General features: G+C 35.1%; 1 protein-coding gene across 1 annotated transcript in view; it reads right to left on the reverse strand.

Moving 5' to 3' along the window:
- Positions 1 to 19,039, reverse strand: part of EFL1 (elongation factor like GTPase 1) — a gene marked incomplete at its 5' end in the record, with an annotated part of 79,851 nt that overhangs the window by 60,474 nt on the left and 338 nt on the right. The window contains 10 exons of the mRNA XM_082005249.1: positions 5,598 to 5,697; positions 8,286 to 8,408; positions 9,192 to 9,328; positions 9,493 to 9,569; positions 10,441 to 10,564; positions 14,989 to 15,203; positions 16,075 to 16,212; positions 16,828 to 16,961; positions 18,250 to 18,334; positions 18,529 to 18,596. Coding sequence (XP_081861375.1) covers positions 5,598 to 5,697; positions 8,286 to 8,408; positions 9,192 to 9,328; positions 9,493 to 9,569; positions 10,441 to 10,564; positions 14,989 to 15,203; positions 16,075 to 16,212; positions 16,828 to 16,961; positions 18,250 to 18,334; positions 18,529 to 18,596 — 1,201 coding nt within the window. The remainder of the gene's footprint in view (positions 1 to 5,597; positions 5,698 to 8,285; positions 8,409 to 9,191; positions 9,329 to 9,492; positions 9,570 to 10,440; positions 10,565 to 14,988; positions 15,204 to 16,074; positions 16,213 to 16,827; positions 16,962 to 18,249; positions 18,335 to 18,528; positions 18,597 to 19,039) is intronic.

Raw genomic sequence — 19,039 nt, forward strand, 5'->3', positions numbered from 1 at the left:
AGAATATTACAAGCTTGTCACTCTTAAGCTTACAATTACACAAACTATGTCCAGAGATACAAATTTCATCCATTACTATGTATTCCTCTCTTAGATTAAGTTCCAAAGGTCTTAGCTGCATTCAAATGTATACTGTTACAACAGAATTTATTTCATAATAACCATAATTAGGATTTTTAATTTTTAAAAGCATACGTTACTCAATTATGTAACTGTGTGCCATCTTCAGATGTTAACCAGTGAATCTGACAGGCTGTTCAGATGATTCATGCCATATTAATTTCTAATGCACTAACTACAATTTAGAGCAAACTATTAATGCAAACAGGAGATGATGGGTTCACATCACACTGAAGTCACTGAAAGTCATATTGCCTTTAAACATAAAAATGAATTTACTTGCAAGAAGGGAGTAATTTCTTACAGAGCTTGGAGCTTTATAAATGTTCGCTACTTTTGGTGAAGACAATGTAATGTCTTTCTAGCTGAAGGTTGGGCATAAATGACAGGATTTAAATTTTTTCCAATACAGTTTTTAGGAAACATTAGAGAGGAAATAGATGAAGTGCACTACAATCTGTTGGTTTCAGACATGCAAACAAGCTGCACCACAAAACAAAGAAATAATTATCATCACAATTTCATGCAGAATTGTATGGGAAAAATGCCTATTTCATGGTAAAAAAAAGAAATCCTGATTTCAAGCTAATTGAGGAGAAATAAGTACTTTTCATATTATCTGGAGAAAAATTATTGTATGTTTTATATCTCCTAGTGCAGTCATGTAATAGAATTTAGTACGTCAGGTTATTTGGTCAATAGACTTCTTTATTACCACTGAAAAGTAGAAATGGAATTTCTTTGGTGTACTCTATTTATTTAGACTATTCAGCAGGATTGTAAGAACGATGGACTTGAAATAATATAAATGGTTTGCATCCTATTGCTGACATTGCATCACATCACTGTGACATTTACATATAAAGTTCCACAAACTTAGTAGAGGATTGCATCATAACAAACATCTGATATACAATTTACATTTTCTCAGTATTTTATATTAAATACACATAGCAACAACTAAAACTACTAGAAAACAATAGTAACTAATTACTAAATATTTCTCTTTTACTCTGGGTTAGATAAAAACAGAGTTCTGAACCTCAGGAAGAGCAAACTGCAACATTTATACTCTATGCCTATATGCCAAGCTCTGCTTTTATTTATACACCTATACTCAAGCATTCTGTTTTAGACTGCAGTTCAATGTAAAACACTAGTAGAAAGGAGAGAAAGAAACAGCGTATGCTGAATGCACACCTGATCAACACGTGGCTTAGGGGCTAGTGCCATCGTCAGAATTTTGGGTTTTTTGACCACGGGGCGGTTTACACGGCACCGGGCCTGCTCGCAGCTGATGGAGTGCAACTGACGCCAAGGGGCAAAAGGATTCTTGCCCATGAGCTGGCAGGCCTCATTGAGAGGGCTTTAAACTAGATTTGGAGGGGGGAGGGGATAAAACCGGGCACACTAGAGTGAACTTCTTCACTGAGAGAGTGGTCAGGCATTGGAACAGGCTGCCCAGGGAGGTGGTGGAGTCGCCATCTCTGGAAGTGTTCAAAAAAGGTGTGGATGTGGCGCTTCAGGACATGGTTTAGGGGACATGGTGGCGCTGGATTAATGGTTGGACTTGATGATCTTGAAGGTCCTTTCCAACCTAGTGATTCTGTGATTCTGTGATTATTATTATTAACACCTAACTCTGCACACAGCAATACTTAAGAATAAATAACCAAAGGCATCATCAAATAACCAAGGCCTCATTAGATAAAGCAGGTAGCTCCAAAATAGGGCCAATAAGGCCCTATTTCCTGCTGGTTTTGGTTTTAGATATTTTAATACCTAAAGTGAAGTAGATCACAGTACATGCTCTTATGAGGGGTCCTAATTTGTTCGGCTACTCTGCCAAACCATCAATTTTCAGAAAATTTACACCTGTTGTCTGATTTGGTTGGAATTAGCAAATAGTTTCAGAAGTTCACACAGAAGAAACTGGAAGACAAAACATACCTGCACAATTCTCATTTCTTTAGGCAACCTGCTAAAAACTCAGAGACATACTGGTACCATATAGAAGTCAAATTTCAAATCTTTCCGAAGAAAAATAAATATAAGCTGCCAACCTGATGTAACCTGACCACAAATCATTTTCCCATGTATTCTACTGTTGTAACAGCTGACAAACTTTGTTATTTAAACAGTAAAAAGCAAAAACATAGCCATTTTAGTACAAAATCTATTAATTTTTAAAGTCACCTTCTAGGAGATACTAGTTGCCAACAGCAGTCTCAAAGGAGGTTGTTTTAATTAAAAAGCCAATCTTTGTTATCATTTACTGTACACTCTGGACTTAGAATAGCTTTTTGCTTTTCCCAACCTATACTTAAAGAGTATTACAAGCAGATGGCAGAAATAAGGCAAACTATAAAAACTGCACAGTCAATTTGCAGCTTCTAAGCAATTTACAAAAAGGTAACATTATCCACTACTACCTTGCAAAAGGAAAGAAAAAGACAGTGATAGCATGGGTCTACTTTTTTTTTTTTTCTTCTTCTGGAAGTAGAAGAGTGTAAGTCTTGCTAAAAAAAAAAAATCTAGAGAAAAAGCTCAGATTTTTTTACATGCTTTAACATGCTTAAATATACCCCCTCCCCACCCCCCCCGGTATGCACATAACCTAGCAGATAGCTCCAGCAGTCAAACACCTGAATACACAAGAACACAGTTATGGCTCCTCAAAATTAACATGTAAATGGAACACATAATATGTATTAACGTTCTTAATGTTCTTAGTAAAAATGAAACCACTATTAATTCACATACTGTATGTATTCTTTGTTCCTCCCTACATCCACGCATTTCTATGCAGCACCCTCGTGGAATGCTGGTTCAAACATTGGATCTCACACACTCCACAGCCATCACCCAACCCTTAAGCACAATGTTCACTGTGTAACTGTAAATAGCACACAGCGGCCAATATAATTCAAAACATGTTTAGGAACCTAAAACTTTCCTTACTCTTTAAAACTAACCTCATTTTCTGATTTCTTAAAGAACTGTTTATCTGTAGAATCTTAACAATTAAAATATCAAGAAACACACATTTAGCTATATTACTATTTTTCAAAAAATGGAATCCAACTGCCACTTCAAAACAAAATTGTTAATACTACCTAATCAGCAAAATTACATGGTGCTGGTAATGACTGGTTATCTCAAAGAAAAACAGTCGTGTGATTTTATTTTCATACTAGCCAATTAGTAACTAATGGAATAATCTAGTATCAAGGGCAACAAGAAATACTTTTCACACAAACTACGGAGCAAGACACTACAATTTTCAATTTACTGAATAAGCAGGGAGAAAGGACATATTGTCTACAGTCATCACCAATATGCCTCAAGTCTCCCAGAAAGAATTCCAGGGCTGTCCTCACTCTCCTGCAATATTATCTCAGAAAACCTAATTTATCTACATTTTTAGATTTTTGGACCAGCTCTGCATTATTTGGACTATCAGTCAACTGCAATCCTCCACTCAACTCACTAAACATCTTGAGGCTTTTCAGACCTGATTGGTGATCAGAATTACAGATTATTTGCACAATATGTATCAGAGTGCAAAAAGGCAACTGTATTTGCGTTCTGAAAACCAGTAAACTTGAGAGCACGTTTTTTTATCTAAGGAGAAAATACAACCAAGAAGTCACAACGCATAAGCTTCTGTACTGAATGCATCATTTGCCCCCCAAAAATGGAGCTGGTCATACAGGTATTATGAGCTGCAATACAAGGCAAATTTCTTCAAAACACTCTTTTGTCCATTTGGGGAACTTTTTCCCTCTTTTAAAAGAGTAGAAGTTTAATAAATGGCATGTAAGCACATGTAAAACAGCTCCCTTCTTGAAAGAGGATGACTAAAGAGAAAAGAAAAAAAAACCAAACACAAGAAAAATGTAGGATGAATATCAGAGGAGAAAGAGGAGTGTTCATCCATGAGGCAGAGTGCTCACAAGCAAATGACATAGAATGAAAATAGGTATGAGCTATCCATTACTCTTTGGAAAGTCAGAATCTCTCACAAACAGCCTTTTGCTTGAAATCCCAAGCTGTAATCACAAAACAGGACTTGCAGTAGCTAGCTTTTTTTTAAATTTTTACTAAGATTTTGAAAATAGGTCCAAGACTTTCTGTGTCTTATGTATATAAAAGTCACCACTGCCTCTATGTTACATCCTCATCACGTCAAAGAATCTTGATGCAACAAATAAAAGAACAGGTCATCATGAGTGATAGACCAGTCAGAAAGTGATGGCCTCAGTGTTGTCTTCTCTGATAACTAGAGTGTATATCCAGGAAAGCAGACAAGGCAGGAATGGCACTGCTGTGCTACACCAGTACCTGAGCAAGAACTCCTTTCAGATACATTTAAGGAGAGAACGCAAAGTAAAACTGCACCATCTAGCGTGTGGTCTATCCGTAAGTGCAATGCTTCTTTTCCCCAAATTCAAACTCATTGCAAGAAAGATTTCTGGTGGGAGATTCGTAGATAAGTGTAGTAAGAAAAAATTGAAGTAAATCTCAGAAGTGTGTCAAAAGCCTAAGATAGTAGCAAAGATTTCAAATATTACTAGAGCAACAGTAACATTTTTTGCACAAAGATTTAAGTCACAACCAGTCTAACTTAGTAGAAAGATTAGTATTTTCTATACTCCTTCACTGTAGAGTGACAATGCCAGAAAAACATGAAATGGCCAGTTAATACAGAAGTTGACTACTGAAAATGCTCCAGAGGCTTAAAGGGATGAAAGGTTAAGATGAACCTCATTCTTACAAACTCATCAGAAAACTGTATTTCTTCTGTAAAAAAGCAGATGGCTTCAGCTAAAAGTAGTGCACTTAAGGATGTCAGGGAAATGAAATCAAGAAGGATCTGCCCCTCAAAGAAAATAAAATGGTCATTAAACAATAAAAAGCTGTAACAAAAAATCTCCCAAACCCCCCAGAAGAAAATCTTTCGAAGTGCGTTAATGTCTTTCAGTCCACTGCAAAAAGTTAGTCAACTACTTTAATTAACCTGTTTTATTTTGCACTTTCAATGGACTCGATCACTTAGCTGTTACGCTAGATTTGATGGGAAGTGCTTCTTGGTACAAATGCAAGCTGTTATGATCATGCCAAGACCACCTTACTGAAAAACTAAGAAAGCATTACAACTCAATCGTATTTTCAACCAGACATCCTGAAAGAGCATACAATGTATGCACTAGGATGATGTATTTGGGCAAAAGTATTAGTCTCCAACAAATGCGTTTTTCAATTCTCAACAAATTTGCTAAATCTTCTAAAACTAATATTGTTAAACAACTTATCTCTTCAACTCATTCAGAAAATCTCTACTTGCTGAGAAGATTTTATTGCATCTCAAGAATTACATTCTCAGGTCTAAAACAATTTACCCATGCTTGAAACATAACTTTTTTTCCAGAAAGTATCTAGTGGAGATAAAAAAGTTAAATGCTACATTTTCTTACCTTGGTTTATTGTGTGGTAATGACTTTGCATCAACAGCAAACATTTTGGAAACAAAGACAATAACTGGAGCTGTTCCTTCACTACTGCATTTCATAAAAGCTGAACAAGCAAAAAAGGAAGTTATTTGCACAACTTTTTCCCAACAATATGGACAAAACAAAATTTCCATGAATTTTATAGGAATTACTGTTTATTTCCTATTTCAACGGATAATATGCTAAAGACAAGTTAACAGGAAAAGTAGAAAATTACTCTAGCTAATCATTTGATAACTGCCTATTATCTTCAAGTCTGCTTCACAATAAAATAAAATGAACAAAATTGTAAAAATAGAACTCTTAATAACAAACTCCAGCTAAACATATTGGTTTTGATATTTAAAGTTAATAGGCTGGTTTAGATTAGAATGAAAAACAGAGAGCAGCTTAGCATTAAGACAAAGCTATTTATTCAGTACCTCAAAGTATTCTGCCTCCTTTCAAACTGAAAGAGGAAGTCCTGCAAATATCCAGACATACCTTCACAAAATCATTACAACTTAACTGCAAGAATGGATATTCCTCAAAGGGTGAAAGACCCACACAATGCTCATTCAATACTTAAATTCCCATAAACTATTTTTTTCATCCAACTTGGAATACAGTCAAATCCAAAACAGACACAATACCATTCAAAACCTCTAACAACACAGAAAATAAATCGTCTTCTCCTACACTTCTCCCTTTCATCTGATGTATGAAAAGACTATATTGTAAAGTGCTTAGGCAAACAAAGTGCAAGACTACCACTAAAAATTAGTAAAATATTCACTAAATGTGAAGTAAACTATTTTTTCATAACCAAGAGCAGTTAAGACCCGAGTTTACAGAGGCAAATTTCTCCTAATTGACTTATACTGATACAATACTCAATACTGTTTGGAGAACATAATGTTTGTAAGTGTTCAGTAAAGGATAAAAATATCAGTTGCCTCACCCCTAGGAAACAATTCCTAACAGGCTGTCAATCAGACATTCACATCTCATCTTAAATTGACATTTGATATCTCATCCCTTTAGATTTCTTGAAGCTCTCTTCAAAAGACTCTTCTATAAACACCTTTCACTACACATACAAAGTTAAGAAATGTTTTTAACTGCTACTAACTTAAGCACGGTATCTTCTTGTAATTTTTACTAAACTACCTCTTGAAATATCAGAGAACATTTACTAGGCTACAACAAAATAGTATTCTGTTATACTCTGGTCAGTTAGAATGAATGTCTGCAGAACAACAAAAACATACATATAAGGCCTATTTGTCCCCTACAAACCTATCTGAAAAGATCATTTGAGAACATCCTTTTTCAGACTAAAAATCTAGGTGAAAAACATCATTTGATTTTATATAGAACTTCCTACCCCACAGAGGAGATTTACCACATACAGGTGGAGAAATATGAGCTTAGCTCACCGCTGAGAATTACATCCATATCATCAGTTTCAACTTTGATTTTCAATTGCGCTAAACACTTAGTTCAGCTTCAGCAGTTCTTATCTGTCTTTCAGGAACAGAACTCGGTTGAAGTTCTCCTTTCCAAGGCATCACAATTTTTATGAAGTACATACACGAAGACAGAGTTTATGTTTATAAATAATCAATGATAGAAAAAGGAGTATGACCATCTTACGAGCTCTCCTGCATCCTGTACAGCAAGTTCATTTCCATTACTGCCTATATACTGTTCTTTTACTGCCTAAAGCAAAGTTAAATTGTTGAATGTAGTCTTTCCAGCCCCTATTACTATGTCATAGCACAGGACTTGGTGATTATCAAACTTCCTCTTGCTTACTTTTGCAAATAGACAACCCAATGTTCAACACAACAGCATCTGAATATACTTCTGAACCCTTCCTGAGGAGGAACTCTTAGTTAAAGCTGGAGACTGCCAGAACTGGACATGAAATCATGATCTCAATGAAGTCAATGGCAAAACTTAAATTGACTTCAAAATATCAGGATTTCTTATCTTCATTTAACACTCTGGGTAACAAAATACATTCATTGCCTTGGAAGTCTTTTGGCTCTTGGTTTTAGTTGCTTATCTTTTATCATTCTGGAATACTATGAAATAATTAAAAATCAAGTTATACCTTCAGTTATGGAAATGTTGAAGAAATACTTAATGACAATGTTTGTTGTAACAGTTAAGCTACACCTTACTAACTTCTTTTCTGTACACAAACTACTTGGCAATAAAATCAACAGAAAATGTTTTAAATTATCAAAAGCTGGGTCTAGTTAATCAATATACTTGTAAAAAATAAATCCTAATTCAAACCCCTACTGGCTAAAAATTAATGATTTTAATATAGAAGTTGATAAAATATTCAATTCTCAATTACATGATAACTTTTACTGTTTAGAAATAAAAACAAATATTAACCTCATATCCTTCCAAAATCCCCAGTTTCAGCATCTTAGACTTTACATCACTCGTAGCTTGAGTTGTCTAAAAACCGTGAATATATGGAAGTGAAGAAAAACGTATGGCCATAAAAATAGGACATAATACTACGACATGTCACTGACAAACATGAACAAAGCTACAACAAGTAAAATAATTATAAATCTTAAGTAGAGAGTACTATACATTTTATGATCCAAAGACAAACAAAACCACCAAGACAGAAACAAGCTTACTCACCACTTTTCAGTTCCTGAGTTTCTGGTGGCAAAGAATCAAATGTTCTAGCTCCAACACACATCAGCTTTTCCACTCTCTCAGCAGTGATGTCAAGAGGACTGGGAAGTTTATTACACACCATGGCTAAAATACATTGCTAAGGATATATATTTATATATTCATATTTCCTTACTAAATGCAAATAAAGGGAAGACAAATGCTCATGCACTAACTGCCAGCAACAACAGGTAGCTAAAATCCACCTCTGTGTTATAGTGCATACAGCTCCCTTTCAAGTCAGCAACAATTTCTGGCATTTATCCAAGGGCAGGATGGATAGTTAAGTAGGGGTGGCTCATGCTATGTGCAAGTGGGAAACTAAGAATAGCACAATTGGGGCAAGATTTATAATACTAATTACTATTTTTACATCAATAATTTCTGCATACCTACTGTAATACAATATACACATTATATTATAAACGATGAGAAGCCCATGGACACAGGAGACAAAGCACAAAGGCTGATCTTGGACTAAGAATGCATATGCCTAAAACTTAAAGAAGCCCATGGACAAAAGAGGTAAGATACTATCATAAAAAGGAGATTGGCTTATCCTTCAGTAAAAACACTAAAATTTGTACATAAAACCACATAATGAAAGTGTATTGTTAAACTACCTCCAGTTTTGTAATTTATTTTCCTAACAAAAGGATGCACGCAAAAGCATGAAGTTGTTAGAAATGTAAGACTAATTGTTGATATGTAACTTAGTATTACAAGTGGGAAAATAGGTCCAGCTAACATAGGTACAGATGTGAAAAAAAGAGAACAAATCATACCAAATCACACATTGAAATATGTGAGCACCCTTTGAAGCCTGAGAACTGCCAACAGAACAAAAAGTAGTATCTTCCTTAAGGATACAGAGGACTGCATCAGATATTGGCAGCCACTGGCTACAAATGGCATTAAGATGAACTTTAGGGTCTGCATGCCGTGACTCTCGTGGACCAATTTTCAATCCCAAAGAGGTGACTATCTTTTCAATTTTTTCTTTGTCTCTGTAAGGACCAAAAAAAAAAAAAAAAAAAAAAAAAGAAAATCAAACACAACAATAAAAACCCACAGTAGCAACATATAACAAGCATCTATAACATTTTTTTGTAGGAGTATTTCAAAAGTCACATGGAAAGAGACTCCATGAAAACTTTACAGATCCTCTCACCTTTTCATAACAGCTTCATATAGACTCCATATGTTGTCCAGCACCAACTGCACGAACAAAGGTTTCTTTCCTTTTGACTGGTAGAACGTAAACACACAGCTAATTACCAGCAATTCCTCACTTTTTTTAATAAGTTTAAGACTCACTTTTAACTAACCATTTTCATAAGGAACATGCAAAAACTTTATTCAAAATCAAGACAGTTCTCAGTTTCCACACCAGATCACTACTTCAACAGTCTATCTTACAAAAATGGTATAAGGCACAAAATTAAACATGAAATTTAAAAGTGAAGGACAAAGGATTCAATTTGAGAAAGAGAGACAGATGAATACAGAGCATGTCTACCTTGAGCCTGGTCATGACCCTTTCTACAACTATTAGACCTCATCTATGAAAATACAAAAACGTCATCATTAAATGCAAATAGGGAAACTCCCTTCTCCCCTCTTATGCAAGAGGAGTGTAGTTTTCAAGCCAGGCTTTTGTTACAGCATTCAATGGGATCTCACTAACGCAAAAAAAAGATTTTCTAAATCCTTCTGAACATCCTAAATCGTTAGCTGTTGAAGGGCTCAAAGTTAAGACTCACTCACTCACTACTCTGGTTTCTACATTGTTAGCCTTCCACTCATCTTGTGTGTTCGCTCTATGCTGTGTCCTTGAAGCTGAAATATCCCATATTTTCTGAACAGAGATATTCAAGAGCAACTGTGACCACCATTAGATGAGATTTCCTCCATGTTGCTTTTGAATGGTCAATTTTTGAATTTTCTTTGCTCCAAGGGCAGATACAAGGCTGTCCAAGCGACTTTATCCTTCCACTGATGTTGAGTGAAAAGGTACTGAGGTCACTTTTCAAAATACACTATGAGGAACAGAATAAATAAATAAAAAAAAAACCCCAACAAAATAAAAACAAGGTATTATTTCTGACAGCCTCCCTACCTGATCACCTTTCATTATCTTCTTTGCTTTTGTATTTAGATAATAATCTCCCCATAAAGTCTTCAGAAGTACTGCAGGCTTGATTCCAATCTTTTGGCTGTAGAGTTTTGCAAAATGCTCAAGGCTGAAAGGAAACAAAATGCATCTTGATAAAAGTGAAATGCTGTTTATATTTGCTTGTCAGCCTAAGTAATGGATAGCTTATACAAAAATCACACACAAATCTCAAATCCTTGTTTTACACCTCTTTTTCCAATTGCCTTCACTTTAGCTGACATTGTTTAACATTTACACCTGCAAAAATATTTGGTCATAAATATTTTTATGTTGACAAAAATGTCAGTAGTATTTGTATGTTTTTGTTTTGTTTCAAGTCAGCCTCAAGGCTAACTTGTTTATTTGAAATAAGTATTTGTGTGCTACCCTACCAGTAGAAACTCAAAAGTGTAACACAAAAGTTCTAAATATTTATGTGATGACTCTCAAATTCAAAGAAAGACATCCCATGACACATTTAACTATGGTCTGTGACCAGAATGGTACAAGTTAAAAAAAAATCAAGTATTGCTTTGAGCTACACTTGAACCATGAGATGGTGGTAATTATTTTTTAAATTAACTACTTAGGGCACTGCTTGTTGTTTGAATCATTGCTTTAATAATGAGTAAAACCCAGAAAATAACATAAAAACTGCAATGCCAAAATTGTGCTATAAAGCCAATTGTGTTGTTCAGGGTCCCCAAAAGTTAATAAATGCAGGCTGCTTATGGCCTAAGGAGGGAGTCCTGAACATTCTAGTTTCCTTGCTGAAAATGTTCAGTGAGCAGTAATAGAAAAAATTTCCACATATTTGCTCCCTGTGCATGCAGAAACCAAAATACAGGTTTACAATCAGAACAATCCTATTTACAGAACAATATTTGATAATCTGTTCTTTGAAATCCAGAATTCTCATATTTCTACAGACCTGAAAAAAGACCTGCCCATCTCAGCAAGACATAAGCTTGAGTTCTTCATGAGTTCTGAACTAAGACCAAAAAGATTTTTTTTTTTTTTTCTAGAAACTATCCCAAACTCTGAACAGGGGGAGAATCTTCAAGATTCTTCTGCCAGCAGCTCCTGCATATGTATTTACGGCATTCTCTCAGCATTTGAGGATTATCAGAAAAGCATATGTACTAACTGCACTGGATGAGGCTGGCCTTGATTTTCTTCTGCCTAATGCCTTGATTTTCTTCTGCCATGACAAGTCGTAATACCTTTAGGAACAGAACCCATGACCGTGTTACAGCAGTCAAGGCTTGCCCCAATTAAGAAAATGCTCCAGTGATCCCTATTTCACCACATGGTACTGATGGCAATCCAGAAGTACCTCTTGAAACTAAGTAAGGAAAATGTTCCTTTCCGCCCCCATTATATGATTTATCAGAACAAGGGCCTGCCAGTTCATCGTAACAAACAAAGTAGTATCAGAAAGCTGACAATCTTAATTCAGCTTCAACAAATTCATTAAAACATTCTCAGGATGTGAAGGAAAAATGGAGAGTGAGGACAGAAACAAATAAGAAAACTAGCAGATAGGAGTCCTGTTATTTGTCCAAGCTGTAGGCACATTTTATGGAATAGAGAACAGATTAACACAACTTAGTCTATCAGGTAATGTATGAACAGTCTGATCCAGACCCAGCAGCAGAACACTAATGTCACTTGTCTAAGTTAGATGCATAAATGTTTTTGGCTGAGATACAGTCTTGTACATGAAAAGTTCAATTAACATGATCTTTAAAAAGTTTCAGTATATAAAACAGAAGGGGATTAAAATTTGAGGAATCTTAGCAAACATGGGTTTTAGTCTAATATTCAACAAAAAGCATTTTAAGTTTTTTATCTTGTATCAGTATAGTATTGGCAAAGAATAAACAGAAAACCTATCAATCCTCTCTAGTATACCAATATACCAATCACAGAAATAAGAACACGTTATATCTGGCCCATTTCTTTTCCCCCATTTGAAGCTAAATTACAACCAATATTTAGATTTCAGCCTTACAGAACTCTGCTAGGAAGGTTCAAGCCACTTGACAAACATTTCAAGTGGCAGGGACATAGCAAATACAAAGAAACAACTAAAGCTTGAGCAGTTATCATTCCACTTCAGACTACCCTAGCATATATCATTAATCATCTATCACACATTCCACTCTACAGCAATATCAGATACCAACATATAGCAAGTGCTAAAAGCTTTTGTGAAAAAATAATTAAAAAATAAAATTAACAGAAGGTATTATCTCTGAAAACAACAAATTGAATACTCTCCAGCCCTAAGCACTGTTTTACAGAAATTTTCTTTTCCACCGCTCTGTATATACACCAACGTTATTACAAATGAGATGCATAACCTGGAAGTACATCATAGAGTAAACTCCTGTGTCAAACAGTCCAAATTGAAGTATTTTTTGCTAAACTTCTGAGCTGGAGAAACAAATCAATTTTCTGCCACATTTGTATGAAATTTAATTGCAGAGAAATTATCAGAGGAAAAGAAATCATGAAGATAGTATCTGAAGTCTCACTTTTACAAAAATAACCATTATATTCACCCACCATTCAAGAACAACATGCTTGCTTTCTCATTTACAAAGGTGATGATAGGGTGTTTATGACCACATGCTTGTATCGGGATGTAGCCTATAAAATCTTCACAGTTGATCATTTACTTGCAAATATCAAGTAGCTTGAGCTAAAGAAATCGTTTCTAAATTGCTTTTGAGTTTATAATTCTACTTGTTGTAACGAAGTACTCCACTGTATCATTTTCTTTAAGAAACACTTTTCTTAATATTTAGCATTCCCTAGCAGCAAACTTAGAATACTAACACTAAACCTAGGCCACCTTTGAATTTCCCAAATCAAAAACTTAGCTTTTTGTTTTCATTTATTCCCTTCCACAGGCTTTGTCAGTACCTAAAACAAAAGCAAACTGCAAATTGCCCAATCTTTTTCCATACAGGACAAAAATAGCAGCTCTAAATCATTTCAGTATCTGCTAAAGAAAACGTTCATACTGTGACTCTGAACTTGGACAAGTTTGTAGCAGCTGCATCCGAAACACTCTGTATAACAACAGTTTACTACCATAATCCATTTTTTCCATGGAATTTCAATGAAAAGTTACAAGTCAGGAAAACTAAAGCTTACAGAAACCAAAACACTGTTTCCCTGCACATCATAAAACAGAAGAATGACTGTGGGCACCATATGGGACTTCAGAGAAGATGTGTGTTAATGTGCAGATGACCAAACGTATCGGAAAACCCCCTCTAGCCTTCAGACGTGGTCTCCCGTCACAGAAATCCTCTATGAAAAGACCTTTTTCAGACTAAAGAATATCCCAACATGTCAGAATTTGAAGATTTGTTTTCAATTTTATTTACACCACTTAGACTCTGATTTTTGTTTTTATAAATTATTGTTATTCATGGCAGATAATTAAACTAAAATAGCCTATTTTATTTTTCCTTTCCACTGCAGTGACAATAAATATTTGTGTTAAGACTACAAACTACACATGGAACCTTATTTAAGAGCTGGACTTCAAAAATCAGAATCCTGGAGCTCATTTTTTTAAAGGTTTTGCAATATCAAAGACATTCACTGTGTTAGTGAGTGTACCTTTTTATTGGATTTTCATGATGAAGGCAACGACTCCACCTTGTGGCAAGCAATCAGAACATGTGTAATCTTTACACTAGCCTGCTGCCCTTTGAAACTAACTACTAAGAACAGGGCTGAAAAACAGAACTGATCACAAAGGCAAATAACAGTAATCCAGAAAATTTTCTGAAATTATTCTATCCCCAAATTCTTACTTAATCATCTCTGCAATGCTGCTTAGCAACTGCTGAAACAGAAATAGAAAGATGCTAGGTAACAAGAAATAAGAAATGCACCTGAATGAAGAACAGAGAAAAGCTAGATTAAGACTGATGAGCATAAATGCTTCAGAACAGATGTGTCATTTCAAGGACAAGGCAAAATCTGGTACAGAAAAAACAGATCACAGTAATGCTGTAACCCAAAATTGTACTGGACCGAACTGGACAGCCAAAACTGCTGCCCTGGTACCAGTTGCCTGTCTTATGCTTGTTACAAATGTCACTGACCCAGTAGCTGGAAGGTCCAATCTACTTGTGAAACGGCTCCTGTACTGACGCAGTTTTTGGCCTGGTCTATTACAGCCTATTAAATATCAGCAATTAATAAAATACCAGTCTACCAGGCTAGGCTGGACACTACAGCGGGCTCAGCAGCTGCTGTGTAAGTAAAAGAAGGGTCCCTACCACAGAGATGACAAAGCTGGTAGTACTTTCAGCTGCCCAGTGTTAATAATATATTAGAACTGATTATATACAGTTGTGTTATCACAGAAAAATATAAAAAACATCTTTAGAAATAGGAAGCAACTGAAATACTTCAAAATTAATTGCAGTAATCAATTTAAAAAAAAAGAAAAAAAAAAGGACAGTAACTAAATCCCAGACTTACCCAAAACCCCAGCCATCAATTGCACTGGCAAACACCACATTTCCATAGTCTGGTGAAAAATAAAGATGTGAATCATCAGTATCTTCCAGTCCAGCACTCCAGTCATAAATTTGATCTCCTGGTGTATTGTCTGAAATACTTTCACTTTCTGTTTCTTTCTCAGCTCTTTCTTCTAAGACTTTAGAGGTAAAGAGTGCTCCAGTGACTGCATTGATCTACAGAAGGATATGTAAAAACACTCAGATTCGTTCACTCTTTCACAACCCTTGCAATTAAAATGCAATTCCCTTGCCCTCCAAAATATAAAAAGATTTTTTTTTTAACAAGAATGCCTATGATTCATTTTGCAGTTTAAAACACAGACCTTGTGTATCTAATCCTGCCCATTTGAAGGCAACAAGAGTTTGATGAGACTAACAGTTCAACTTAAACGCCGTGTACTTTCCAAGTCAAAGTCAGCCACATCAGGACTGAATCAGATATAGAGTATCACGTGTAATACACTTTCGCCTCTCAGAACAAGGAGTGGTGAAGTAAGAACTTGTTATCGCCAACAAACAAGCAACAAAGGAGGGCAAAGGAAACCAGGTAGCTAAGTGCTTCAAAGTAAGCTCGGGGGGGAAAAAAGTTTGAAGGCAACTTAACTTACAACGTAAAAGATGTATTAACTTTATACCTTCATAAATCAATCAGTATCAGGTGCAGTCTCAAGATATTATTTGTCTATCTCCAAAGAAGTTCAAGCAGTTTAACTGGAAGAACAAAATATTCAGCATACTATTTCTAAAAATGAAGACTCTTCCTGATGTCAAGAGGCATTTAATACTCTTTTCTTTATCACAGGCATTCTGGATGAACCTCAAAAGCAACTAGAAATAAAATGTATCTCAATGTTAAAAATTAGACTAGATGTTACAGTGCTTGATCCCACAAAGTAAGAAAAAAATGGTTCTGCTGCACTAAATTTATTCCAGCTATAAGGCAGTGAAAATTACAGTCTCTCTCAATCCAAGAATGGAGAAAAGGGGGAAGAAAAAAAACCTCAACAAAATCTACTGTGTTCGCACAACACCATAGCATGAATACCTGTTCTAAGATATTCTTAAGGTGCAAGTACGCTTCCTGAGGGGTGAGCTTGAGCTCCACAATCAAGCGATCAATTTTATTAATCACCAATACTGGACGTATATTTTCTAGCCACGCTTGCCGTAGAACTGCTTGAGTCTATTAGGAAGGAAATAGTTTAAAAAAAAAAAAGTCCATTACAGAAAGCTCAATACTACAAAAGAGATGGATTGCGAAAGTAAATGACAATATAATTCTAAAATTTAATTAAACATATAATAAAATACAGGTTGACATTCAAACCAGAAATTTGACTCCCATAGTACATAGTGTTAGGTATTGCAGAATCGCAGAATTTCATAGCAAAAACACCCACAAAAACAAAAAAAAACCCCTAATAAAAGTCATGAAAAAAGCAATCTCAATGTTATTTTGCGTATTTTTTCACTTTCAATACCCTAAAACCACATATAAAGATATTAAATTATTTCCCTTAAGATACTTATTTCTACTCCATACAAATACTCCATCACCTGAAAAATACCATACTCACTGTTTCAACCCTACATCACTACACCCACTCACCAGCGTTCCTCAGTTTTTCTGCACTATGAAACCAACTACCCTCTTTCATACCTCAAGTACATTGTCATTTATTGGAAGTTTTACAAAATTTCTTAAACAAGCTCATCTTTTATTTCTACATTATACACTTAAGCCTTTGCTTACTCTGTCTTCTCTACCCTCTTTCTCTATTTAAGATACTTATTTCACCTGTGGACAGACTCCTTCAACAGCATCCACCACTATGATGCAACCATCACAGAGTCGGACAGCAGTAGATACTTCTGAAGAAAAATCCACGTGCCCTGGGGAGTCTATTAAATTAATGAGATACTCCTGATCACCTAGGATCAAACAATAAATTAATATTTCAGAACAGTTTCAAAAATACTTCTTTCAGCCACCCAGTTATACAGCTTAAGCTAATAGATTTCTAAGGACCAAATCTGCAGCTACTTTTGGAAAATTAAAACCAAAAACACACCAGCCAACCAAACAAAAAGAAAAACCGTAACCCTGAACAAGCTTGTAATAGCATTACAAATAGATCACTAGCTAAAACATAAAGCAACTACATTACAGTCTGCATTTTAAAAATAAATCATGACAGACTGTCATAAAAATAAACCCTGCATTCTTGATATAATGCCTCATTTCAACCTTGTGATTTTCTTAAAACATGCTTTTGACTCCGTATTACTAAAATATCTTCAATATATCAATACAGGAGAAATTTTCAGTATCTTCTACATCCCCAAAAAATTCTGCTTAGAAGAGACTCCAGTCAACTTTTGATGAACTCACGGCATTTATATGATAATCAAAATAAGATCAAATAACTTTCCTGTTTAAGAAGTTGTGTTGGAGTCTAAATTTCAATACAACAGAAAAACAACAGACATAAAAGATTCTAACCATTAAAAGTAAGGTCATTTCAGGGTCAACAATAAACCAGCCACAGTTTACAATACTTAGCCGGAAGATTATTGATTTCTACTATTTTTTATAATTAGCTGTAGCTGAAACGGAAAGACTAATGGTGGCCTTTCTGTTCATGCAAATTTTCTGGTTGTTACTCTTTTTTCTGCACAAGCTGGTTAGCAATGTATTTCATGTTTTTCATTCACCTTGCTGAGGATAAGACTGGTGAGGAACACGGAGTCACAACAAAGATGAGACTGTGACTACACTATAAAAAAACCCTCTGAAGAACTTATACCAGAGTATACAGGCACCTTGACATAAAAGTATAGTAAAGATAAGACTGCACAAAAGCATTTAAAAATTTGCTGCTTTTTGAAAGAACATCTTGCGTTTCAGCGATATTATTTCAAGAATTAAGACTAAAATATAAAGATTTAGATCTACAATAAAAAGATAAAGGCAACTGTTCTAATAGCCTCCACTCAGAGATACAACTGAAGATGGTTTTCATAACCCTGAGATGGAACTCTATTATCTTGGTTAACAGTTGAATACATGCCTAAGTCTTTGCAGAATCATAGCCTAACACTGAGAAACATGAAAGTAAAAGTTGCATACAAAAAGATCTCAACAGCAACAATGAAGAGAGAGTGAAAATAAACAAACAAAAAAAATTAAAGCTTATACTTGCCAGCATCAACAACTTACCTCTCACAAAGTGCAATGAAATTGCACTAGATTTCATCGTTATTCCTCGGATCTGTTCATCTTCTCTACTGTCTAGATATCTCAGCTGAGTACAAAAACAAAAGAAGAAGTGATAAATCCGTAGAATTATCTTTGCAAGTTACTTATCAACTGTCAAAAGGTATGACTGCGAGAAAATGAGGTTTAATAAGACTAGGAATGGAATTTCCTCAATCATCACTGATTTACAATCCTAGCACATAGACACTAGTTTTGTTAAAAATGACAGTATAACTCTACCTTTCCTGCCAAGCGGCTAGAGATTATTCCATTGCTAGATATTAGACAATCAGCCAGAGTAGTTTTGCCTGAAAAGAAAAACAAATTACTTATTTTAAATTACTACAGACAGTGGAAAAAGATGCGACAATATTATGAATCCTGACAACATCTAGTGTTCTGAGACATCAACATTAATAAAGGCTTTAAAATCCCATGGAAGTACAAACTAACTTTAAAAAAAACAGAAATCCAATTATTCAACTTCACCTGTTAGGTGCACACAAATTCATTTTTGAAGACTGGATGCAACCTTACCTGTCATGACCAGAAAAGTAGTTGAAATAACAAACAGTACATCAGAACCTCAGTGTATCATTCAATCAGACACAAGATGTGTGTCCTAAACTAAGTATTATTTCCACTTACATAACAAAGTTTTTCCGTTAAGTAAAAAATAGAAATACAACAGCCTACCTCACACACACGCATGTATTTCATTCATGCTAACATTCAGCATCACAAAAGTAGA

This window comes from Phaethon aethereus (assembly GCF_964289735.1).
Source record: "Phaethon aethereus genome assembly, chromosome: 12".
In the NCBI taxonomy this organism is placed as follows: Eukaryota; Metazoa; Chordata; class Aves; order Phaethontiformes; family Phaethontidae; genus Phaethon; species Phaethon aethereus.